This window comes from Rhincodon typus, chromosome 3 (genome assembly GCF_021869965.1).
Source record: "Rhincodon typus isolate 14 chromosome 3, sRhiTyp1.1, whole genome shotgun sequence".
Classification (NCBI taxonomy): Eukaryota; Metazoa; Chordata; class Chondrichthyes; order Orectolobiformes; family Rhincodontidae; genus Rhincodon; species Rhincodon typus.
Window position 1 is genome coordinate 29,762,168 of NC_063334.1, and position 20,952 is coordinate 29,783,119.

Here is a 20,952-nt window from a genome sequence, read left to right on the forward strand (position 1 = left end):
TTATTGTTTATGAAGTTGTTGATGCATTCAGTGGCCAAAGACATCAGTGACAGGACAAAAAAAAACTCGCCTCCCTCTTTTTGGTTTTGGGGTGGTCACTGAAATAGTAGGGTAAAATGCAGGTACACTTTGCCAACCAGTACTGTTTGAATAGGATATCCTGTAGAGCTAAGATGGAGTTTACAATGTATCTCACACCTTGGTTTCTTTTGGTCAGCCAGTCATTACAACAGTCAGAGTCTGGAAGCAAGCAATGACTTTTGATCACAGCCTAGCCGACATTCCTAGAACCATATATCCATTGTCACTTTCCCTTTCAGCCTTTTCTTCTACTACACAGTCTCAGTATTTCAATGTTATATAGCCAATCAAAGGCATTGAATCTAACATAAATTACTGTTTCTCTCAGATGTAATGGTGGGCGATTTTTTAACTTTCTAAACATAGACTGAGACTGCCATAATGTTAAGGGCTTGGATGGAGAGAAATTTGTTAAGTGTGTACAAGAAAATATTCTTATTCAATATGTGGATGTACCTACTAGAAAAACAGCAAAACCTGACCTTTTGTTGGCAAATAAGGCAGGGAAAGTGACGGAGGTGTCAGTAGGGGAGTGCTTTGGGCCAAGTGGTCATAATTCTATTAGTTTTAAAATAGTCATGGAAAAGGTTAGACCTAATGTAAAAGTTAAAGTTCTAAATTGGAGTAAGGACAATTTTGACAGTATAAGGAGCTTTCAAAAGTTGACTGGGGGAGGCTGTTCGCAAGTAAAGAGGTGGTTGGAAATTGGGACGCCTTCAAAAATGAGATAACGAGAGTTCAGAGACTGTATGTTCCTGTTAGTGCAAAGAACAAGGCTGGTAGGTGTAGGGAACGCTGGATGACTAGGAAAGTGGAGGTTCTGGACAAGAAACAGGCATAGACAGCTGAGATTGAGTGAATCCCTCGAAGAGTATAACGGCAGTAGGAGTATACTTGAGAGGGAAATCAGGAGAGCAAAATAGGGACATGAGATAGATTTTGCATGTAGGCTTAAGAAGAATTCAAAGACATTCTACAAATACATTAAAAGCAAATGAGTAATTAGGGAGAGAATATGGCCCCATAAAGATCAATGAGGATGTCTATTTGTGGAACCACAGAAGTTGGGTGAGACACTAAATGAGTATTTTGCATCAGCATTTACTGTGCAGAAGGACATGGAAGCTAGGGAATTTGGGGGGATAAATAGCGATGTTTTAAAAAGTGTCAGTATTACAGAAGACGAGGTGCAGGAGGTCTTAAAATATGAAGGTAGATAAATCCCCAGGATCTGATCATGTGCCTCTTAGAACTTTGTGGGAAGCTCGGGAAAAGATTGCTGGGACCCTTGCCGCGATGTTTGTATCATCAATAGCCACGGATGAGGTGCCAGAAGACTGGAGCGTGCCTAATGTGGTGCCATCATCTAAAAAAGGTGATAATGAAAAGCCAGGGAAGTATAGACTGGTGAACCTGATGTCAGGGGTGGATTAGTTTTTGGAGGGAGTTGTGAGGGATAGGATTTACATGCATTTGGAAAGGCAAGGACTGATTAGAGATAGTCAACATGGCTTTGTGCATGGTAAGTCATGTCTCACTAACTTGATTTCAGTTTTTTTGAAGAGTTGACAAAGAAGATGGAAGACAGAGTTGTAGACATTGTCTATATGAACTTCAGCAAGGCATTCAACAAGGTTCCGTATGTTAGACTGGTTAGCAAGGTTAGATCACATGGAATCCATGGGGAACTAGTCAATTGGATAGAAAATTGGTTTGAAAGTCGAAGACAGAGGATAGTGGTAGAGGGTTATTTTTTGGACTGGAGGCCTATGATCAATGGTGTGCCACAAGGATCAGTGCTAGGTCCCTATTTTTTGTCATTGTATATAACTGATTTGAATGTGAATGTAGGGGGTATAATCAGTAAGTTTGCAGATGACACCAAAATTAGTGGTCTAATGGACAGGGAAGACCTGTATCTTGGAGAGAAAAGCCGAAGGTCTTTTGCTAGGGTAGGGGAGTCCAAAACTAGAGGGCATAGGTGAGAGGGGAAAGATTTCAAAGGGACCTGAAGGGCAACTTTTTCAGAGAGAGAGGGGTACTCCTGTGAAATGAACAGGCAGGAAGTGGTGGAGGCAGGTACAATTAAAACATTTAAAAGGAATCTGAATGTATAGGAAGGGTTTAGAAGGATATGGCCGAAACGCTGGCAAATGGGACTAGATCAGTTTCGGATATGTTTTGCGTGGACGGGTTGGACCAAAGGATCTGTTTCCGTGCTGTATAACACTATGAATGACAGAGCATTACAATCCTAATGTAAAAACGCTGGAAGCATCCAGCAGGTTCAGCATCATCTGTGAACAGAAATAGATTAGATTACTGTTTGAGTTTGATACCATTTGTAAGGATTCTGATGAATAGTCATCAATCTGAAATCTCAACCTTTCTGTATAAATGCTCCCTGATCTGTTGAGTGATTACTGCATTATATATAAAAGATTTACAACCTTGACAGTATTTGCAATTTTTCAAGTAAAAACTACATCCCTAATTCCTAAGCAAAAACTAAATGCATTCTAAATAATGACAAATTAGTTGATGTTGAGTTGGGTGTGTAGTTTTGTGATCTGAACAAATCAGGGGCATTGTTTGAAAATTACAAAAACCACTTTGATTGATAGTCTAAACTACACCTTTAACTTTGCAGGATGTCCTAGTTAAATAGAAACTGAGTAATAAGGAAAGTTGCTTTGAATGAAATTTTCTTTCAATATTTGAATGCCGAAAGAAAACTACATTGGGATGAGCTTTGCAGGAAAAGTGTACCTACTCAATGGCTAAGGAACAAATAGCAGCAATCATTCATAAATGTTATAATTCCTTGTGACCGTTACTGCAGATTTCAATTGCATGATTTCAAAATGGCAAAGCAGAAATCTCTGACCAATACCAGGAATATCAATGATAATTACTATAAAAGAATTCAGCATTCATATGAATAACAATCTAATATTTTAATGAGTAATACACAATAGAATACATTGAGTTGGTTGGATCTATTAATATTTAACTTCACACAGTATAACTATTAAGGAAAAACAGAGTTTTGAAGAAAAATTGAACAATTCTCAAACTGTTTTAAGAGAATACGAGGCGGGTCTGCCCATCAATTCTTCCAGGAACCTTTTCATAGGCTAGTCTTTGTTTCTTTGCTTCTGGTAAAATTCTGTATCTTGGCTCTAATAATTGAAAAAAGCAAGGTCATGAAAAGATGGTGGGGCTCTGAAATTATGCTTAAACCATTTGTTTAAAGATATATCTATCTCTTTAATTGAGGTGTTATTCTAATGAAATTTTAGAAGAACTAATACTGCCATTAAAATAATAAAAGGCAATATAGTATAGTAGAAGATCTGAGCATTTTGTAAGAGGCTGCCTTTCTAAGTAACGCATCGCAAGGTACAGCCATGAATGGATGTGCACAGATATGCAATGTTATAATGCAATATTGTCTAACAAATAACTTCATTCAGTTTTGCATTGAATTGGAAACTTCTTGCAGAACAGTAAAGATAAGCCCTAGGCCTAACACTGTAAACTGTGAACAAGAAAACTGAGAGACTGGCTTACATCCAAGCCTGTTCCCATTCCTAGGCTTGAAGATTGGCAAAGATCTTATGCAGTGAAACTTCGTCACTCTTAATTCCACGTTTTTGTCATCTCATGTGAATACTAAAAGAACTCAGAAATTGCTTTTCTCTTGAGTGTGATATTGGCCATGTTGATAATTAAATAAGCAATCAGGAGAATTGTACGTTTGAGTTGCAAGTGAATCACATCAGCTATTTCTAATGGCTAAATGGGAGCACATTTCATTTGTTATACTGCTCCCTCTGCTGCCCATACGGTGGGTGAGGTGTAACTAAAGTTTGTTCAATAATGGCTGCCTGGAGCTGGGCGTGTGTCAATTTATTCAGTGCAATACACAACAGGCAGAATTTTTAAAAATTCACTCATGGTGCGCGGTTGTAGACTTGCTCACCGAGCCAGTGGGTTTGATTGCAAACATTTTGTCACCACGCCTCCGGTGAAGCATCGGTGTTCTGTCCCGTTTGTTATTTATATATCTCGGTTTGCTGGGGTGGTTGGTATTACTTCCAGTTTTGTTTCTCAGTGGTTGGTACACAGGGTTTTATTCAATGTGATTGTTGATGGAGTTCTGGTTGGAATAGCAGGCCTCCAGGGATTCCCGAGTGTGTCTCTGTTTGGCTTGTGTGACTATGAATCTGTTGTCCCAGTGAAATTTGTGTCCCTCATTGTCCATGTATACTGATATAAGTGAGAATTGGTCATGTCTCTTAGTGGCTAGTTGGTGTTCATGTATCCGTATAATCAGTTTTCTTCTGGTTTGGCCTATAGTGTTTCTCATAGTCCTTGCATGGTATTTTGTATATTAAACCTGTTTTGCTGGCTTTGGGTATGGGATCCTTTACGTTCATCAGTAGCTGTCATAGGGTGATTGTTAGTTTGTGGGCTACTCTTGATACCCAGGGGTCTGAGTAGTCTTGTGGTCATCTCTGAAATGTCCTTGACGTATAGTAGGGTGATTAGTGACTCTGGTCGTGATATGTCTTCCTGTTGTGGTGTGTCTCGGAGGTAACGGTGAATTGTGTTTTTCGGGTATCCATTTCTTTTGAAGACTCTGTATAAGAGTTCCTGTTCTGTTTTGCGTAGTTCCGGGTTGCTGCAATGTGTTGTGTCTTGTCTTGACACTATATATAGTGTCCTGATGCAGCTCCGTTTGCGGGCGTTGGGGTGGTTGCTAGTGTAATGGAGTATTTAGTCCGTATGTGTGGTCTTGCTATATACACTAGCCTGGAGTTCCTGTTGTTTTTGCATTCTACCATTATGTCAAGGAAGGGTAAGTCCCAAGGGGATCCCCGATATCAGGACTGATTGCAGAAGCAGTAATGCAAAGGTTAGAATGGACAGCGCTCCCCATTATACAACTCAAACTTTGGGTCCGATAATGTAGATGACACTTTTGTATTCTTAAACACACAAAACGAGAAGAAACACATTAGCACATAAACATCATCCTTACCGGGATAAAATTCATGAAAGAAGAAGAGAACAACAACTGACTACCCTTCCTGGACATAATGATAGAATGCAAAAACAACAGGGAAGTCCAGACTAGCAAATATAGAAAGACCACACACACGAACCAAAAATACTCAATTACACTAGCAACCACCCCAACGCCCACAAACGGAGCTGCATTAGAACACTTGCAGCAACCTGGAACTACGCAAAGCAGAACAGGAACACTTATACAGAGTCTTCAAAAGAAATGGATACCCGAAAAGCACAGTCTGCTGTTACCTCCAAGACAGACCACAACAGGAAGACCCAACACAACCAGGCTCATAATCACCCTACTATACATCAAGGACGTTTCAGAGATGACCACAAAACTACTCAGACCCCTAGATATCAGAGTAGCCCACAAACTAACTACCACCAACTGACGAACGTAAAGGATCCCATACCCAAAACTAGCAAAACTGGGGTAATATACAAAATACCATGCAAGGACTGTGAGAAACACTACATAGGCCAAACTGGAAGAAAACTGACTATACGGATACATGAACACCAACTAGCCACCAAGAGACATGACCATTTCTCACTTGTATCACTACACATGGACAACAAGGGACATGAATTTGACTGGGACAACACATCGATAATCGCACAAGCCAAACAGAGACACGCCAGGGAATTCCTGGAGGCCTGCTATTCCAACTGCAACTCCATCAACAAACACATTGAATTAGACCCTGTGTACAAACAACTGAAAAACAGAACCAGAAGTAATACCAATCACCCCAGCAAACCGAGGCATATAAATAACAAACGGGACAGAACACTGATGCTTCACCGGAGGCGCACTGACGATGTTATCTCGCAGGGTGACGAAACGTTTGCGATCAAACCCACCGGCTCGGTGAGCATGTCTACAATCTCATTCACAACCCAAGCTACAAATCTTCTTGAAAACTTTACACACATGTATGTAGGCATTTATTGTTCAGAGGACAATTGAGTTAACTGCATTGCTGTCACATGTAGGCTAGACAAGGTAAGCATGGCAGATGATGTTTCCCCTCCCAAATGGTTTTTAAAACAATCAACAGTGGTTACTTTGTTACCAGTTTTGAAAGTTTTTTTATTCCTCGAGTACTTAACATCCAATATAAAATTGGAAATAAGACAGTAAATTTGATACTATGCATTAACATGATTACATTTACTTAAATAGATATCTCAATTGCCAACAAGATACTTGTGCTTAATCACTTTTGATCAGAACTTAGTGTACATCTTGAGCAGTGTTTTCCAGGAGTAATATGTACATTCTGAGTAAATATGGTCTGTGGAACTTTCCAGCATGTACTCTGTGTTGACCAATGAGAAGAAAACTTACCCAACCTGACTCCTGTATCTCTTTATCTTTCTTAAATACATTTTATTCATAAAATTTATAAACATAGATTACACCACCGAAGTAAATTTTGAATATAAAGCAAAACAAACCAGTGTCTTCCAATCTGTGTATTTTCAGTTTGTAAGACTTGGTTATGGGCAATACTTTTCACTGGAAAACCAACAAGCTACAGGTAGACTGAAGTGTGTGTTTTTCATCAAGCTAATGATCTTCCAGCATGTGGAGCAGCGTCCTGCATTGTGGACCTGTTCAAGATGAACATTGACAAAAAGCACTTACCTTTTTTGAAATTTGCTTTTGCAAAGGCACATTCGAATGCTTATTTGATGGCAATTTTTTAACAATAATAATGACTATCTGGCAAGACCCACAATATCCTTTTCCTGCAAGACTTCAGTTAATTCTAATTGCAAATTATGTCAGATTTATAATTCAAAGTGTTTTTTTTTGTAAATGTATGCACACAGGACAGTGGTATGACAATGTCCAGCTGCATAAGGTGTTTTATGGTTACGTGGTCAAACCTATCCTTTACAACACCAGCACAGGTAGAACCTGATCACGTCGTAACACTTGGTGCTTATTTTACTGAGAGTCTACACACAACTTGATGTTGCCAGACACAAAGGTGGTTATTAGAGTCATACAGTAATACAGCATGGAAACAGGCCCTTCAGCCTAAACTGGTCCACACTGACCATGGTGCCCACTCAGCTAGTTACAACTGCCACATTTGGTCCATATCCCTCCAAACCCTTTCATCCATGTACCTATCCAAATGGTTTTTAAATGTTGCTGTTGCACCTGCCTCAACCACTTTCTCCGGCAGCCCATTCCAGATACACACTATTCTCTATGTGCAGAAGTTGCCCCTTAGGTCCTTCCTAAATCTATCCCCCTCAGCTTAAACCTATTCCCTCTAGTTTTCAATTCCCCATCCCTGGGAAAAAGAACTAAATGCATTCATCCTATCTATGCCCCTCATGATTTTATACACCTCAGTAAGGTCACCCCTCATTCTTCTATGTTCCAAGGAATAAAATCCTATCCTAGGAAGTGGTGAAGCGGTTGAAACAACCTCGCTGAATGTGTTTAAGGCAAGGCTAGATAAATTTTTGAACAGTAAAGGAATTAAGGGTTATGGTGTGCGGCGGGTAAGTGGAGCTGAGTCTCAAAAAGATCAGCCATGATCTTATTGAATGGCGGGGCAGGCTCGAGGGGCCGGATGGCCTACTCCTGCTCCTAGTTCTTATGTTTTTATCCTGGCTAACCTCTCCCTGTAACTCAGGCCTACTAGTCCTGGCAACATCCTCGTAAATCTTCTTCGCACACTTTCCAGTTTAACTATATCTTTCCTATAACAGGGTGACCAAAACTGTACACAATAGAGTGAACTGGGATTATTAAGATGAGGGCTACATTGAGTGCATTTTCTCCCAGCTTTACCTGGAGTTTTGTTCATCATATTGTTGTTGGACGTGATCTATTTTCAAGAGTCCATGGGTGTGAGGCTGCAAAAGCACAGCAGATAAGACAGCATCCAAGGAATAGGTAAGTCAACGTTTCGGGCCGAAACCCTTGTCCTGACAGCTAGACAGATTCAGGAACACCAACAGCACCTCTCGCCTGATTACCAGGTTCGTACCTACCATGGAGAGGGAGTTTCACTCACTCCCATTGGCCCAGTTTTTGTTTTACCATGGCTACACACTCATCTTGGATGTTAGCACATACCCAGCCCCAATGAACCATCTCCCCAGGAGCTTCAGTAGCCTGACCTGACGTTGAAGCAGGCAAAGGATCAATCAACTTTAGTGTTATTGATTTATACCTGCCAGATAAATTATGTACAACACTTTCTCAAGGGGATCAAAAGGATCTCTGAAGTGTAGCTGCTGGATTCATAACTTGGAGATCCTAACCTGCATAATTAGAATTCTAAAATATTACTGCACAGCAATGTGGCTTAACCCTATGCTCAGAAATAGTACTGCAATAGTAATCCATCTAATTCATACACGAAACAGCTTTGTGACCTCTCTGATGTAACATCTGAAATGCAAACATATATTTACAAAGCACAGATAGCACAGTTCATGGGAACAGGTGTAGGCTGTTCAGCCTGTCGAACTGACCTCACCATTCAATACAATTATGACTGATCAAACATGACTTTTACTCAGCCCATCCCCATAATCCTGTATGCCATTAGTAATCAGAAATCCATCAACCTCTCCCTTAAAGTTACTCAAAGACTGAACTTCCTCAGCCCTCTGGTAGAGAATTCAGAAGGTTCACAACTGTCTTGAGGAAAAAAATTCTCATCTCAGACTTGTGTGGCATCCCTTTATTTTTTAAGCTATGTTCCCTGGCTCTAGTCTTCCCAAACAGGGGAGTTTGCTTTTCTGCATCGACTCTGTTTATCCCTTTAAGTATTTTGTAAATTTCAGTGAGATCACCACTCATTCTTCATAACTCTCGAGAACACAGGCCCAATTTACACAATCTCTCTCCATAGGTTGTCTCACCATCCTGGGAAAGCCACAATTAGGTATGACATTAAAATCTACATATTTATATATAAATCTATTTAATGAATCAAAAACTAACCTACTGGGAAGCTCAGTAGTTTTACTAAAGAACTGCTGTGCACTGTCATGATAGTGATAAAAAATGGATTATTGATTTTCACATTCCTCATTTTAATCTCTACATTCTTCTGTAGCACCATGGATGAGTTAGGAGATTTATCTATCCCGAGACTAATGAATCTCTTCATTACCATTCATTTTTATTGTGAATAAAATAAGTTCCTCCCCGTGATTTGTTTTTAGTTCCCCTTTTATCACTGGTATTTTATCGTCTCCCTCTACTGTAAAAACTGATGCAAAGTATTTGTTTAATAAATCTGTCACTAACTAGTCATCTTAAACATCATCAGCTATCTCTGTCTTTAATGGGGTCATATTTCCCTTAGCTACACCCTGATTCTTAATATATTAATATATTCATAAGCACCTCTACTATATAAGTAGGTTCATACAGATCTACCAATGTTCATATCACAGATAATTCTCAAGAAGCCTTATTCATGGAAAGTCAAAGGATTCACTATTTTGTAAGAAGAAAACTATACCATGAAACATACAGTACATAACTCTTCTGTAAAAATGTAGGTTATGTGTCCTTTTAAGCATTTCAATTTTTCAAAATGAATACTTAAGGCACTTGTAGATTAGACTGACTTTTTAAATATTGGAAGTAAAAAGACCTATTAATCCTTAAGTAAATGTAAAAAACTAATATAGGATTTAACTGTCTTTTGTTTCAGTCTGAACTTTGCAGGTTATTGTCACTTTCTGTTCTGGGTTGAAAGCATACCCTGTCTCTTTAACGAAGTGATGACTAACTGTGAAGGAGAGTTTTTTCCTTCCATTCTCCTGAAATTTTAAGAATGGAAGGCCTCTGGTATTTTAGTCAGAAGACTCATGAGTTTCCTGCTCCCACTACCTTCTCAGCACATGTCTGGAGGATTGTCTTGAGGAAGAGAACCTCTCGCCTCCTCTTGACCTCCTACACCGTAGACTCTAGTGCAGTCTGTCAGACCTGTGAGCATGCTCTCTCCTCTGCTACACCATTTCTGTTCCTTTCTTCAGGTCCTCCAATCTTCTCCAAATAGCTACAACCTCAACTACAACCAAAATGAAATAAGATTTTCAATCTGACTTTAAGCAGACCGTGCAAGGTTTAGGTGGTGTAGACTCACATGAACTTGAACCTCTTGCTGAGGGGTGCAGCTGCTTAGCAGCAAGTTCAAGGCTGGGCTGCACACCAAATGAGCATTCATGCATTTCTGGCCTTGTTCAACACTTAAAGATCTTTAAGTTGCTTGACTTTTCAAAGCAATCCTAAGTAAAGACATGGAAGGCCTGGCCTGTGATAGCTTTGCAGGTGATCCTGAGCTATGGTAACATTGTGATGGATTTGCTGAGGTTTGGCAGCATTGGAGAGGTCCTTTAGTTTGTGCCGTCATTGTGAAAGGGGAACTCAAGGGTTTCACCAAACAATGGAAGAGGAACCTAAGGCTTGGCGGAATTGAAGGGGAGTAAATTTGGAGCTTTGTTCATGAATCAGTATATGCATGTCAGCAAGATGAGGGTTCTAGGCCCGGCAGTGCTAGTTGTTTCGTTTCCAAGAGATGTCTGCAAAAACTGAACTCTTACGTGTCTGGTTTCTGCAACAACCCAAGTCCACTATCCCAGCTACGTTGAAATGGCAGTCTGGAGATTTAGCTAGGGAGATTGTTAAAGTAGTCCCTAATCTACAGATTGGCCCTGAAAGAGTTACATCTGTGAAATAAATGTTTTATACATTTTATTTTGTAAAACTTTATTAAATATTATAAATTCTTTTACTGAGGAAAAATGACAGATTAAGGCAGAGTTAAAATGGGATACAAGCAGGCACATTCAATAGGACAGACCATTTTACCTTCAAAATCAACACCAAGGTTATCAACTATCATAAAAGGAATGAAATACAGTACTTACCTGAAGAACTTGCTGAATATGTATAAAATGTTGCTGTATCAGGTAAATATTCCTCTATGTTTGATGCAGGTAAACCTCTCCACTCATTCATTTTAGTCTCAGTGCATTGCCTCTTGTTTCCTTTTCTTCTAAATAATTCATAATTGAAGGCCTGCTCTTCTACAATTTCATTGCAAAAATCAGTTGTTTGAAAGGGAAAGTGGGTACTATTACAAATTTCAGACTTGTCTGCATATGCATACTCAATCTGTGAGTCATAATCTGAAAATTTAGGATTAATGTACGGCATTCGTTCATGATTTGCTCCAACAGCCCTATGACGTTGGTGACAGAATGGTTCACTCAATTGGTAAGATGAATTATCCAAATGTTTCCCAGATAAGACTGGGAAAGCTTGATAAGAAGTCATGGGATGATGGTTCTTGACATTCTGCAATGCTGTAATGTCACTGGCCTCATCTTTCAATCCATAGCGAAGTACATTAATGTCATGCTGAGGAAAGAAGCCATACTGTGTACTGCTGCTCGATTTTATACCCAGCCTCTTGTTTGCTTTTTTTTGAGACTTATATTCTGCAGTGTATGTGTGCTCACCCATGCAAAACTGGTCAAGAGAAGGCATTTTGCTCTTTTCAAAATAAACGTCAGGTCCCACAAGGTCTGAGCTTTTCTTTAATGCTAGATGACTCAGGTGATCAGATAATTTATGTTCCACTTGGTGACACTGTACTCCAACATTATAACCAGAACTTTCAAAATAGTGAGGTAGACCATTTTGCTCATGTTCTGCCATTTGCTTCACTCTTGAATGCAAATGATTCTTCAACTGATAGCACGGTGAAAGGGTAGCAGCCCTGGATTCAAAAATTGGTCTGAAATTCTGATATCGAGTTTCAGGGAACACATTCCCAGTCTCCCATAGATCCCTTGGTCTACAAATGTTAATCATTTCCGAACCTTCTGATTCTTCAGGTCTCTCTGAGTGAACACTCTTTAGTATATCGTAACTTGAGTGAAGCTGATGGTCAACCATTTCAGACACAGATGGTGTAAAGCTTGACACAGTTTTGTCAGAAGGTGATTCCTCTTGTGATTTTCTTGATTCTTGTGATGTGCCAAGCCTGTGCAATGCAGTTATCTCACTGAAAAGCTAGAACAACAGTTTTCATTAAGAAGAATAAAGAATAAGTGAGTTTCAAAGAAAATAACATAAACATGGAACTACAGTGAATATCGTAAATCACAAAATTGATCTGAATGGTGATTCCAATGATTTGTGCAGTTTTCTTTAAATGTTCCCTTGGCATTTCCTTTATAGTACAAAACAATATTTCTAAAAAAATTAGCAATTAAAATCAAGAAGTACAAAAAAATTTGCTACCACGCAATAAAGTAGCTTGTGTAATTCACAACATCCTGATTTCATTTTATCTTACTTGACAGGATTTGGCTGTCACTGGCGAGGCCAGCAATGATCTCCCATCCCATTACGACTGAAAGGTTTGTTAGGCTATTTCAGAGGGCAGTTGAGAGTCAACCACATCACTGTGGTCCTTGAGTCACATATAGGCCAGGCCTGGTAAAGATTTTCTTCCCAAATTATATGAATTAACTGGCTGCATTTTTAAGGAACACTGGTGGTTCCATGGTCAGCATTACTGATATTAATTATTTTATGAAAGATTATTTAATGAACTGAAAAAAATCTCAAGGCTGGGATTATCATTTCCAGATCATTAATCCAGACATCTGGATGAATTGACCAGAAATATAACTGTTATATTAATGTTTCCCTTATCATTTTTTTCTATTCATTTTCTGTTTGACAGAAAATCAGGTCTAATTAAAAGACTACTTTGGATGATACTAACACAAGTTACCATATTCCAACACTATTTATTGTATCAAGAAAATACTTCAAATTGAGAAAACAGAAACAGATTATTAAGGGTACCGAACTTAATTCATATAAAGCTGCAAATTTCAAATTGGTACCTGGTTCCCCCACTGATGTTGCAAAACTCATTAACTACACACATTAAAAGAAATATGGTCAAGATATTTTCCCTGTTATTTTGTTCAATAGTTTTCAGAGCACTGGCAATAATTTTTTGGAGATCTTGACTTTGGACTAATAGATATCTATTTGGAAAGGCTTGAAGTCAATTGAGCACATAAGAAAAAGAAACAGGTGTATGCCATGCAGCCTCTTTATACCGTTCTGCCATTCAATAAAATCATGGCTGATCTGACTTTGGCCTCATCTCCCCTTTCCTGCCTGTTCCCCTTGACTTCCTTAGAGTGAAAATTGAGTACAACTCAGTCTTGAATATATTCAATGGCTGAGCTGCTACTTCTCTCTGAGGTAGAGAATTCCAAAGATTAACATAAAAGCAAAATATTGCAGATGATGGAGACCGAAAATAAAACAGAAACTACTGAATAAACCTAGCAGGTTTGGCAACATCATTTAACATTTTGAGTCTGATTTGACTCTTCTTCAGAACTTAAGGGAGATGTACAATGTTGTTTTTTATTCTATTGACCAAGGGGGAGGAGGACGAGTGTAACAGATGGTGAGGGTGCCCAGAGAAAAAGACAAAGAAGTGCTAACAGTAGTAAAGGAGAGAGATAGATGCAGAATAGGTGTTAAGATAGATGTGATTCGTAGAAAACAGGGTAGCTCTGCTGAAAACAAAACAAAAACAAAAGAACTGCAGATGCCTGAAATCAAAACCAAGAACGGAAAATGCTGGAAAAGCTCAGCAGGTCTGGCAGCATCAGTGGAGAGAAGGCAGAGTTAACACTTCAGGTCCAGTGATCCTTCTTCAGAATTCTTCTTTCCAGCAACTTAAATTTTTATTAAAGGTAAGTGGTAATTTCTAAACCAATTAGGGTCAGAAATAGGTTTTACAACACTGATCAGAATATCTGGGCCCTTTTTGCAACACCTGCAGAGACTGACAAGAATAATAAACTGCTAATGAGAACAGTTACGTGTATAATGGGTAATTTAGGTAACTCACAAAGTGCAAGTGATAATGAAGGCAGTTTATTTTGTATGAAAAGAGGGATGTTTGGGGATCAAAATGCAATACTGTACTAATGCACCAATTGACTTGCTTTAGTCATGTGACTTCCACAATAAGACACTCACAGCAGGCATTTATCTAACAGTCAGTTCAATAAAGTCACAGTCCATGCCAGACAGTTGTCCTGTAAGTTTGTAACACAAACCCTCATTTTACTGGGGCAGTGAAGGAATCAGGAAGCCAGCACATTCTTAGATCTATTGAGGCTCTTACATTAATAGCCAATTAAGTACACCATTTCACCCCTTCTGCTATTTTACTCACAGCAGGGTAGCTCCACAACAAGTGGATAATTGGATAGTTTTGGCTGCATGGTTTGGTTTTGGACAAGAGAGGTGGGACCTTCTTTGATGGTCTCCCGTGCCCAACAGAGACACCAGCCCTCTTCAATCAGCCTCTTAAATTGGGCCTCCAATGGCTCAGGCAAGCCAGCGAAGTCCTACAGATATCTTGAACTTACCTGAGATCTAGCATCCATAACCTCCTCTTCTTTGGGATTGCCTGTGGTCCCTTAGCGGCCACTACTTGAACTATGTGCTGCTGGGACTGATGCAGTTGAGTGTGAAGTTTCTGAGCCATGAAAGAGCATAGGTCAAGTTTTTTCAGAGCCAGAGGAAGGTTCAGTCATTGTTGTTGCTAATGCATTATTCCCTTCTCTTTATCTATTATTGCTATTCATAATTCAACTCCCTAGGTTGCATTTGTTGGAAATCCCTTCCTAGATCCTTCGGCTTCTCCACTTCTCTCTCTGCCTTTACAACCCTCGTAAAATCCATTTCTTTGACTTTGTTTTTTTGGCCACCCCTCCAAATACTTCTTAGTTTTTCACTCTGATTCTATTCTTCTCTAAAACTTCTGATTTTGGATGTTTTTCTACTTTTAAAGACATTATATAAAGTCAAGTAATTGCTGTTTAGTCAATTTTATGCAAAAATTACAAGCCCATAATTATAGGCAGATCCAACACCTGCCAAGATCATTAAAGTAGAAAGGTCACATGAGGTGGCAAGGTTGATAGGGTGACAATGAAAATAGCTTAAAGAATTTATATGGATAAGTTTGGGGAGAACATAAGGGCAGTACAGAAAAGAGAGTGAAGAGATCTGATAGTGGTTGGAACCAAAGATGAGGAGAGGTTTAATGCGTCAAATAATTTTTAAAGAGAACAAATTAGAATGAGGAGAAAAATTGTCTATCTTTCTCTCGCTCTTCTTCTGCTTCATCAATGTTAGAGATTAGAATTCCTGTGTAACACACGTAAACCATTAGTATTAATCCTTCCTGTTAATACACAGGTCATAATCCTGTGTTTTTTCGTAACAAGTAATATTAAATGAAGAAAGACACAGCACTATACTATTGTTCTGTCATCATTAGATCTCAAATCTGTAGAATATGCTTTATTTTGTTATATCCTTCATAATATTTGTAGCTGATTAATTAGAATATCAGTAAGTTATTTAAATCCAAGTAATGTCCAACCTTCAGAGCTTTTCCTGGCACCTCAGGAAGGATTTCCTGCAATTCATTAAAAGTCGCAGACAGAAGCCACTCCATTGATGGAGCTTTTCTCAGCATCAATTGTGCAACCAATGAATTTAAACTGGGAAAATCAAGTAGCTGCTTCTCATCCTAGAACAAAATAAATGTGTTTCATACATATGCAATAATATTGAATTGCAGAGCAAGGTCAAAGAAACTGAATGGCTTACTGCTGCTCTATTTCTTATGTTCTTATGTTGGTACATGGGCTTTCAAAAGACACTTATTAAGATACTCCATAATAGACTTATCAGGTAACTAAAGCCCATGGCATTTAAGGGCAGTGGCAGGATGGACATGAAACTTGCAAAGAGGCAGAAAACCGAGGTAGATGCCTTTGCTTTTTTGCAGCTCATCTAGGATGAATAATACCAAGTGTAACATTGTAAATGAAATTTCCATTTTGCTGCTGTATCATCACCCAAAACAGTTAATAGAAATTCTAGGTTATTATAAATTTTCAGCTCCCTAGGTTGCATTTGTTGGAAATCCCTCCCTAGACCCTTCAGCTTCTCCATTTCTCCTTCTGCCTTTACAACCCTCATAAAATATACTAAAACACATAGCCCCTCCTTCTCACAGCCTGTTTGAAAGGAGTGTGTACACTCCATTAAATTTTCCTCCAGACAATTTACATAGGATTGGCCAAAATGAGGTCAACATTTGATGCATTTGTGTTTCTTTATTTTTGGTTTTCTTGATTTCTCTTAGTTAAATAAAATTCATAGAATTCTCTGTAAAATTGAAAAGATTAATTAGATTAATAATGTAAGCTTTCTTTGTGATGATAGTTAAATTAATATTGGCATAAATTACAGATTGGTGGACTTTCAGGTGAGCAAAGAGTCACATTCACAGGAAGGAGTACGCATGCACCCTCTACTGACTATTCAGAGTGGTGAACATTGTAAAGTGGTATAAACAAGTATAAAGATATAAACATCATAAACAAGTGGTAAATCTGAGGTACATTAGTAATGATTGCTCCCTAAATGCCTACACTAAAATTATATAATACACTTGGATGATAACATAAAATATGGACCTCAGTTGGAAGAGTAGAAAGCCAAGATCTATCGAGCCATGTGAATGGATCCTTATTGCTTGAAAGCAAAGTGAGATCTGCTATATGGCGAACCACTTGGGCTGTCTCTGTAATTCCTGGTGCAAGCACAACCTAAAAGTATGATAGGAACAAAATTGTTACAAATAACTCAATAAACTGTATTAAACACTTTAGGTCTGCTTTTGAATGCTTTGGACTTAATTTTGTTATTGCAGATCATCTAGGCTTACAACTTAGATTTAAATATTATACTTGTAATAATTTATGCTATAATGAATAAACTGATTACCGCAAACATGGGAATTCACAAGCTTTCTGTTGAGCAAGTGAAAGAAGATTGCCTGCGATATAAAACCTTTTATACTGTTGCAATTTCTAATTATGGCATGATTTGGTACGACAAAAAATACTGAAAATTCCACTTGAGTTGCAGAGGAATTGGTTGAAATAATTAACAATTGTGGAGGGATATTTATCTTGCAGTCACAGTCAGTTGTCCCTTTCACCCATACTTAATTTTAATCATTGGTACATTTTATAATGCAAATGTGCTATCTTTCTCAGCTTGCCTAAAGTATGAAGGCAAATTCTAATTGGCCACTGAAACAGCTGGTCATTTGGATGGCATATGCCCTCAAATTGGTATTTGAGTGCCAGTAAGCTGAACGGAGCTGAGCACGTTGAATTTGTAAAATCAGCTGGTTACTGGAACAGCTGTTCTTACAGTTGACACACGCTCCATTCGTTGGCACCTGAATTCAGACAGTAAATTTAAGCAGTACCAATAAGCTCAGCACTTGCTGACTTTCAGAGAAGCTGTTAAAAATATAAAAATTGCAATGTTGTAAAATGTTAATGCTTACAAAGCTAGATGTATGAGAATTAAAAGTGTGACATTTGGTTTCTTCTTTCACCAACTGGCTATCAGAAATATAACACCAGAAGCTTCCTGTTACTGGAAAACCTATTTCCACAAAGTAAAACTTAAGACAGCAGACAACATGATGATATTTAAATTGACAATCCACTTCCAGGAACAGATTGGCTGCCTTTCATCCCACCCCGCCTAACCCTGTCCTACCTCCTTCTTACTGGAAATTGGGAGGTCAGAGAGGCTCTGAAGTTGGCATTGTGGGTCTATATTATGGACTGCAGCGGGTTCAAGAAGGTGGCTTACCACATCTCAAAGGCGGCTAAGGGTAGGCAATAAATGCTGGCTCAGCCAGCAAAGCCCACATCCAGTGAATAAATAAAAGAATTACTACCCAACCCAAACTAATCCATTTTTGTGTGGCCAACTATATCTCATCACTGACCCTTGTAATCTTTTGTACAATCTTTTGATGCATCAAAGCACTGCCTGATCCACCCTAACTCCCCAGAGGCATTTCCGATTCATCCCCCTAAGTCAATTTGTTTATCCATGGAAACCCTGGAAAATTAGTGATAGTGCCAGTTATACAAGTTTTCTGGGTAGAGCACAACGGCAATAATCTGTCAGGAAATTTCCATAGTATTTGATCCTATTGGTTTTGTTGCTGTAGCAAGCTTTTAAAAAGTAAAATTCCGAAAATATCTCAATGAAACAATACAGACATAAACTTCAGGTATGCTTAGGAATGTGAATAAATTGTCAAAAATTCATTGCTGGATCTATATTGGTAAAGTAACTTCCCAATTCCAATAAAGATATATTCTTAAAGGAAATGTTACATTACAAGTAATTTCCCTACTTGGTGTAATCCTACCAGTTGGTCACCTATCACTTTACAAAGTAAACAGTTCTGCTTTTTAAAATAAATTACAAGAGAAAATATAAATTCACTTATTCATCATTATCTGTATTTGTACCTTCACTTCAATCTCCTCTGATTTAATCAGAAAAGGCACAAAAGCTGCATAGATCAAGGAAAGATTATGAAAAATCTTTTCATTAAAACAATATCTGAAAAGGAAACAGGACAAGAGAAATGAGTGCAAAACTTAAATTCAACTATGTACGTTATTTCATGAGTTTCTCGTTGATATTTTCTGATATGGGAAGTTGTAAGGGTGATTTTATGTAATCATGGTAAGCAAGTTGGAACATCATGCTGCAGCAAGTGCACAACCTTACTATTTTTATAATCAAATGTTAGAAATTAAAATTCATTCTAAAGTGATTTTGAGAATATCTGCAGCACGTGTGGAAAACAAATTGATAGCGGTCAACTTGTTAAAATCTTATATTTACTTACTGTGTGTTTAGGCTTTGTTTTGGATAAAAAATGAGCCAGCAACAGCTGTACTGTAGTGCCAATGTTGTTAATCTTCGAACAATTAAATCTGATGCTTTTTCAGTAGTTAGCTCCTTGATATCCTAATAAGTATAAATTGTTATTACTTCTTGATCACTTTAATGCAAAGTAGCTATACATTTTGTTTACATTACTCAACTTATTGTGCCTCCTAATGTAATGTTGTCTGGAAACTTGGATATACTGTAAAATACTTCAACCACCTTTGATACAGTACTTTACTTTCTGTCTCATGCTTCACAACCAATTACGACCCTAAGTCTCAAGATTTCCTCCAATTCCAATCATTTTAACTTCTGCAACTCTTAAAACAGGAACTTTATCAAATGCCTTCCAAACACACATAAAGACAGCATCCAGAAATTAGCCAGAATTCAGAAATTCTTCAGCTCGTATGTGTTAAAATATTCTGTCATTATATACCCGATGATAGCAGTGGGGCAGTCATTCAAAAAACTGTAGTTTAATAGTTTTTCTTTCTCATGTTTCATAAATAATGCTTTGGCATTCAACTTTTTTTTAAATCTATGAATTTGTAGTACATTATTATTGTTTGGGAAACTTGGTTTCTAAAGTAGAGTGAAATGAGTTTTGGTTTTGGTTCAGTGATGGTGCCTTTTTTAAAGGTTAGAAATTCCTTTTATAGCATTGGGTCAAAATGGCTGTTCTAAAAAAGCATGTGATATAGCTAAATAACTAGCAAGCCACCTGGTGAGATATTGTAAGCTTTTACGTTTTACAGAAACCGAGGTCAGATGTCAGAAGGTGGTTCAATACAGAAATAAAGATCCATTCCAGCAAATGTGCTGTTCAGCAGCCTCAAAGCAATCAAGGTCAGGGAAAAGCCAGTGGAATAGCTTGTCTGTACATCCCAAGAAAAGATGGAGAGAAAGTCATCAAAAGGAAACACTTGTGAACTCATCAGTTGAGTAAGAAATTTAAAGGTGAATATTGGAGTGATACTTCAGTGGAGTTGGCCGTCAATGTTTCCTGTTCCATTGGTATTTCATCAATTTGCGTGAAAACTGATGCAGACGAATGAATTATCTATCCCGATTTGGGTGTGCAGAGTATGTATAATACCTCACTCCACAAATCCAACTTGGGAGAAAGTGCTCAGGAAGTTGGAATCATGATGGGTGACCTTCTAAAGAATTTGGAGTTGTTGGGTCCGAGATAGTGTGGGTGAAAGACTGGCCTCTGTGCACCAGCACTTTGTTGAAACAATGAGAGAGAAAAAAAACCCCAAAAACAGCCCTCCAGTCCTCATACCCTTCCACACTTTCCATGCCAAATCCATGACGACTCATGTCAGCTAATGTCCCCCACCTACCTCCATGGCCTCCAGGCCAACCTATGATCCTCTACCCAAACCGACAGCCATTTCTAGTCTTTAAGGCAACTGAAGGCCTGAAATAACCCCACAGAGGATATCACCAAGTCATCCTTTATTTACAAGTACGTAGTACTTGACACTAGTCCTGTTTTCTCAGAGCCAATTCTCAGATGACAGAACCTCTGACACTCCTGTTTATATCAATTAGCCAGGGCTCCCTGATTAGACCAGATTAACAGCCTCTATCAGGGAACTCATATTCTAGGAGGTCTATCTGGCGGACCTTGTCACAATCACTACATCCCGCCGCCCCCCCCGCCCCCCCCCCCCCCGCGCTTAGTCCAGAGACGTAGGCCTGTTCTTTTTCTTTTAGCCTCTCCTATGGGAATTTTCGCACTGGGTCCAGTTCCTCTGACTTAGCCTTGGATACAGGTGGCGTGCACCGGACCATAGATCGCCTCTGGCGTCTGGAACATCTCAGGAGAAGTTCATCCTCTTCTTCAGGTGGTAAAGGTGTCGAGGCTGCAACATCTG

General features: G+C 38.7%; 1 protein-coding gene across 1 annotated transcript; it reads right to left on the bottom strand.

Moving 5' to 3' along the window:
- Positions 1–3,162: 3,162 nt before the first annotated feature.
- On the bottom strand, positions 3,163–20,421 carry shoc1 (shortage in chiasmata 1). The gene is made up of 6 exons (XM_048620160.1): positions 20,416–20,421; positions 19,023–19,144; positions 18,637–18,730; positions 16,765–16,896; positions 11,086–12,235; positions 3,163–3,263 (listed from the first exon to the last, which is right to left on the bottom strand). Exons 1-6 carry the CDS (start codon positions 20,419–20,421, stop codon positions 3,163–3,165), a joined length of 1,605 nt encoding a protein of 534 aa, XP_048476117.1.
- Positions 20,422–20,952: the final 531 nt, after the last annotated feature.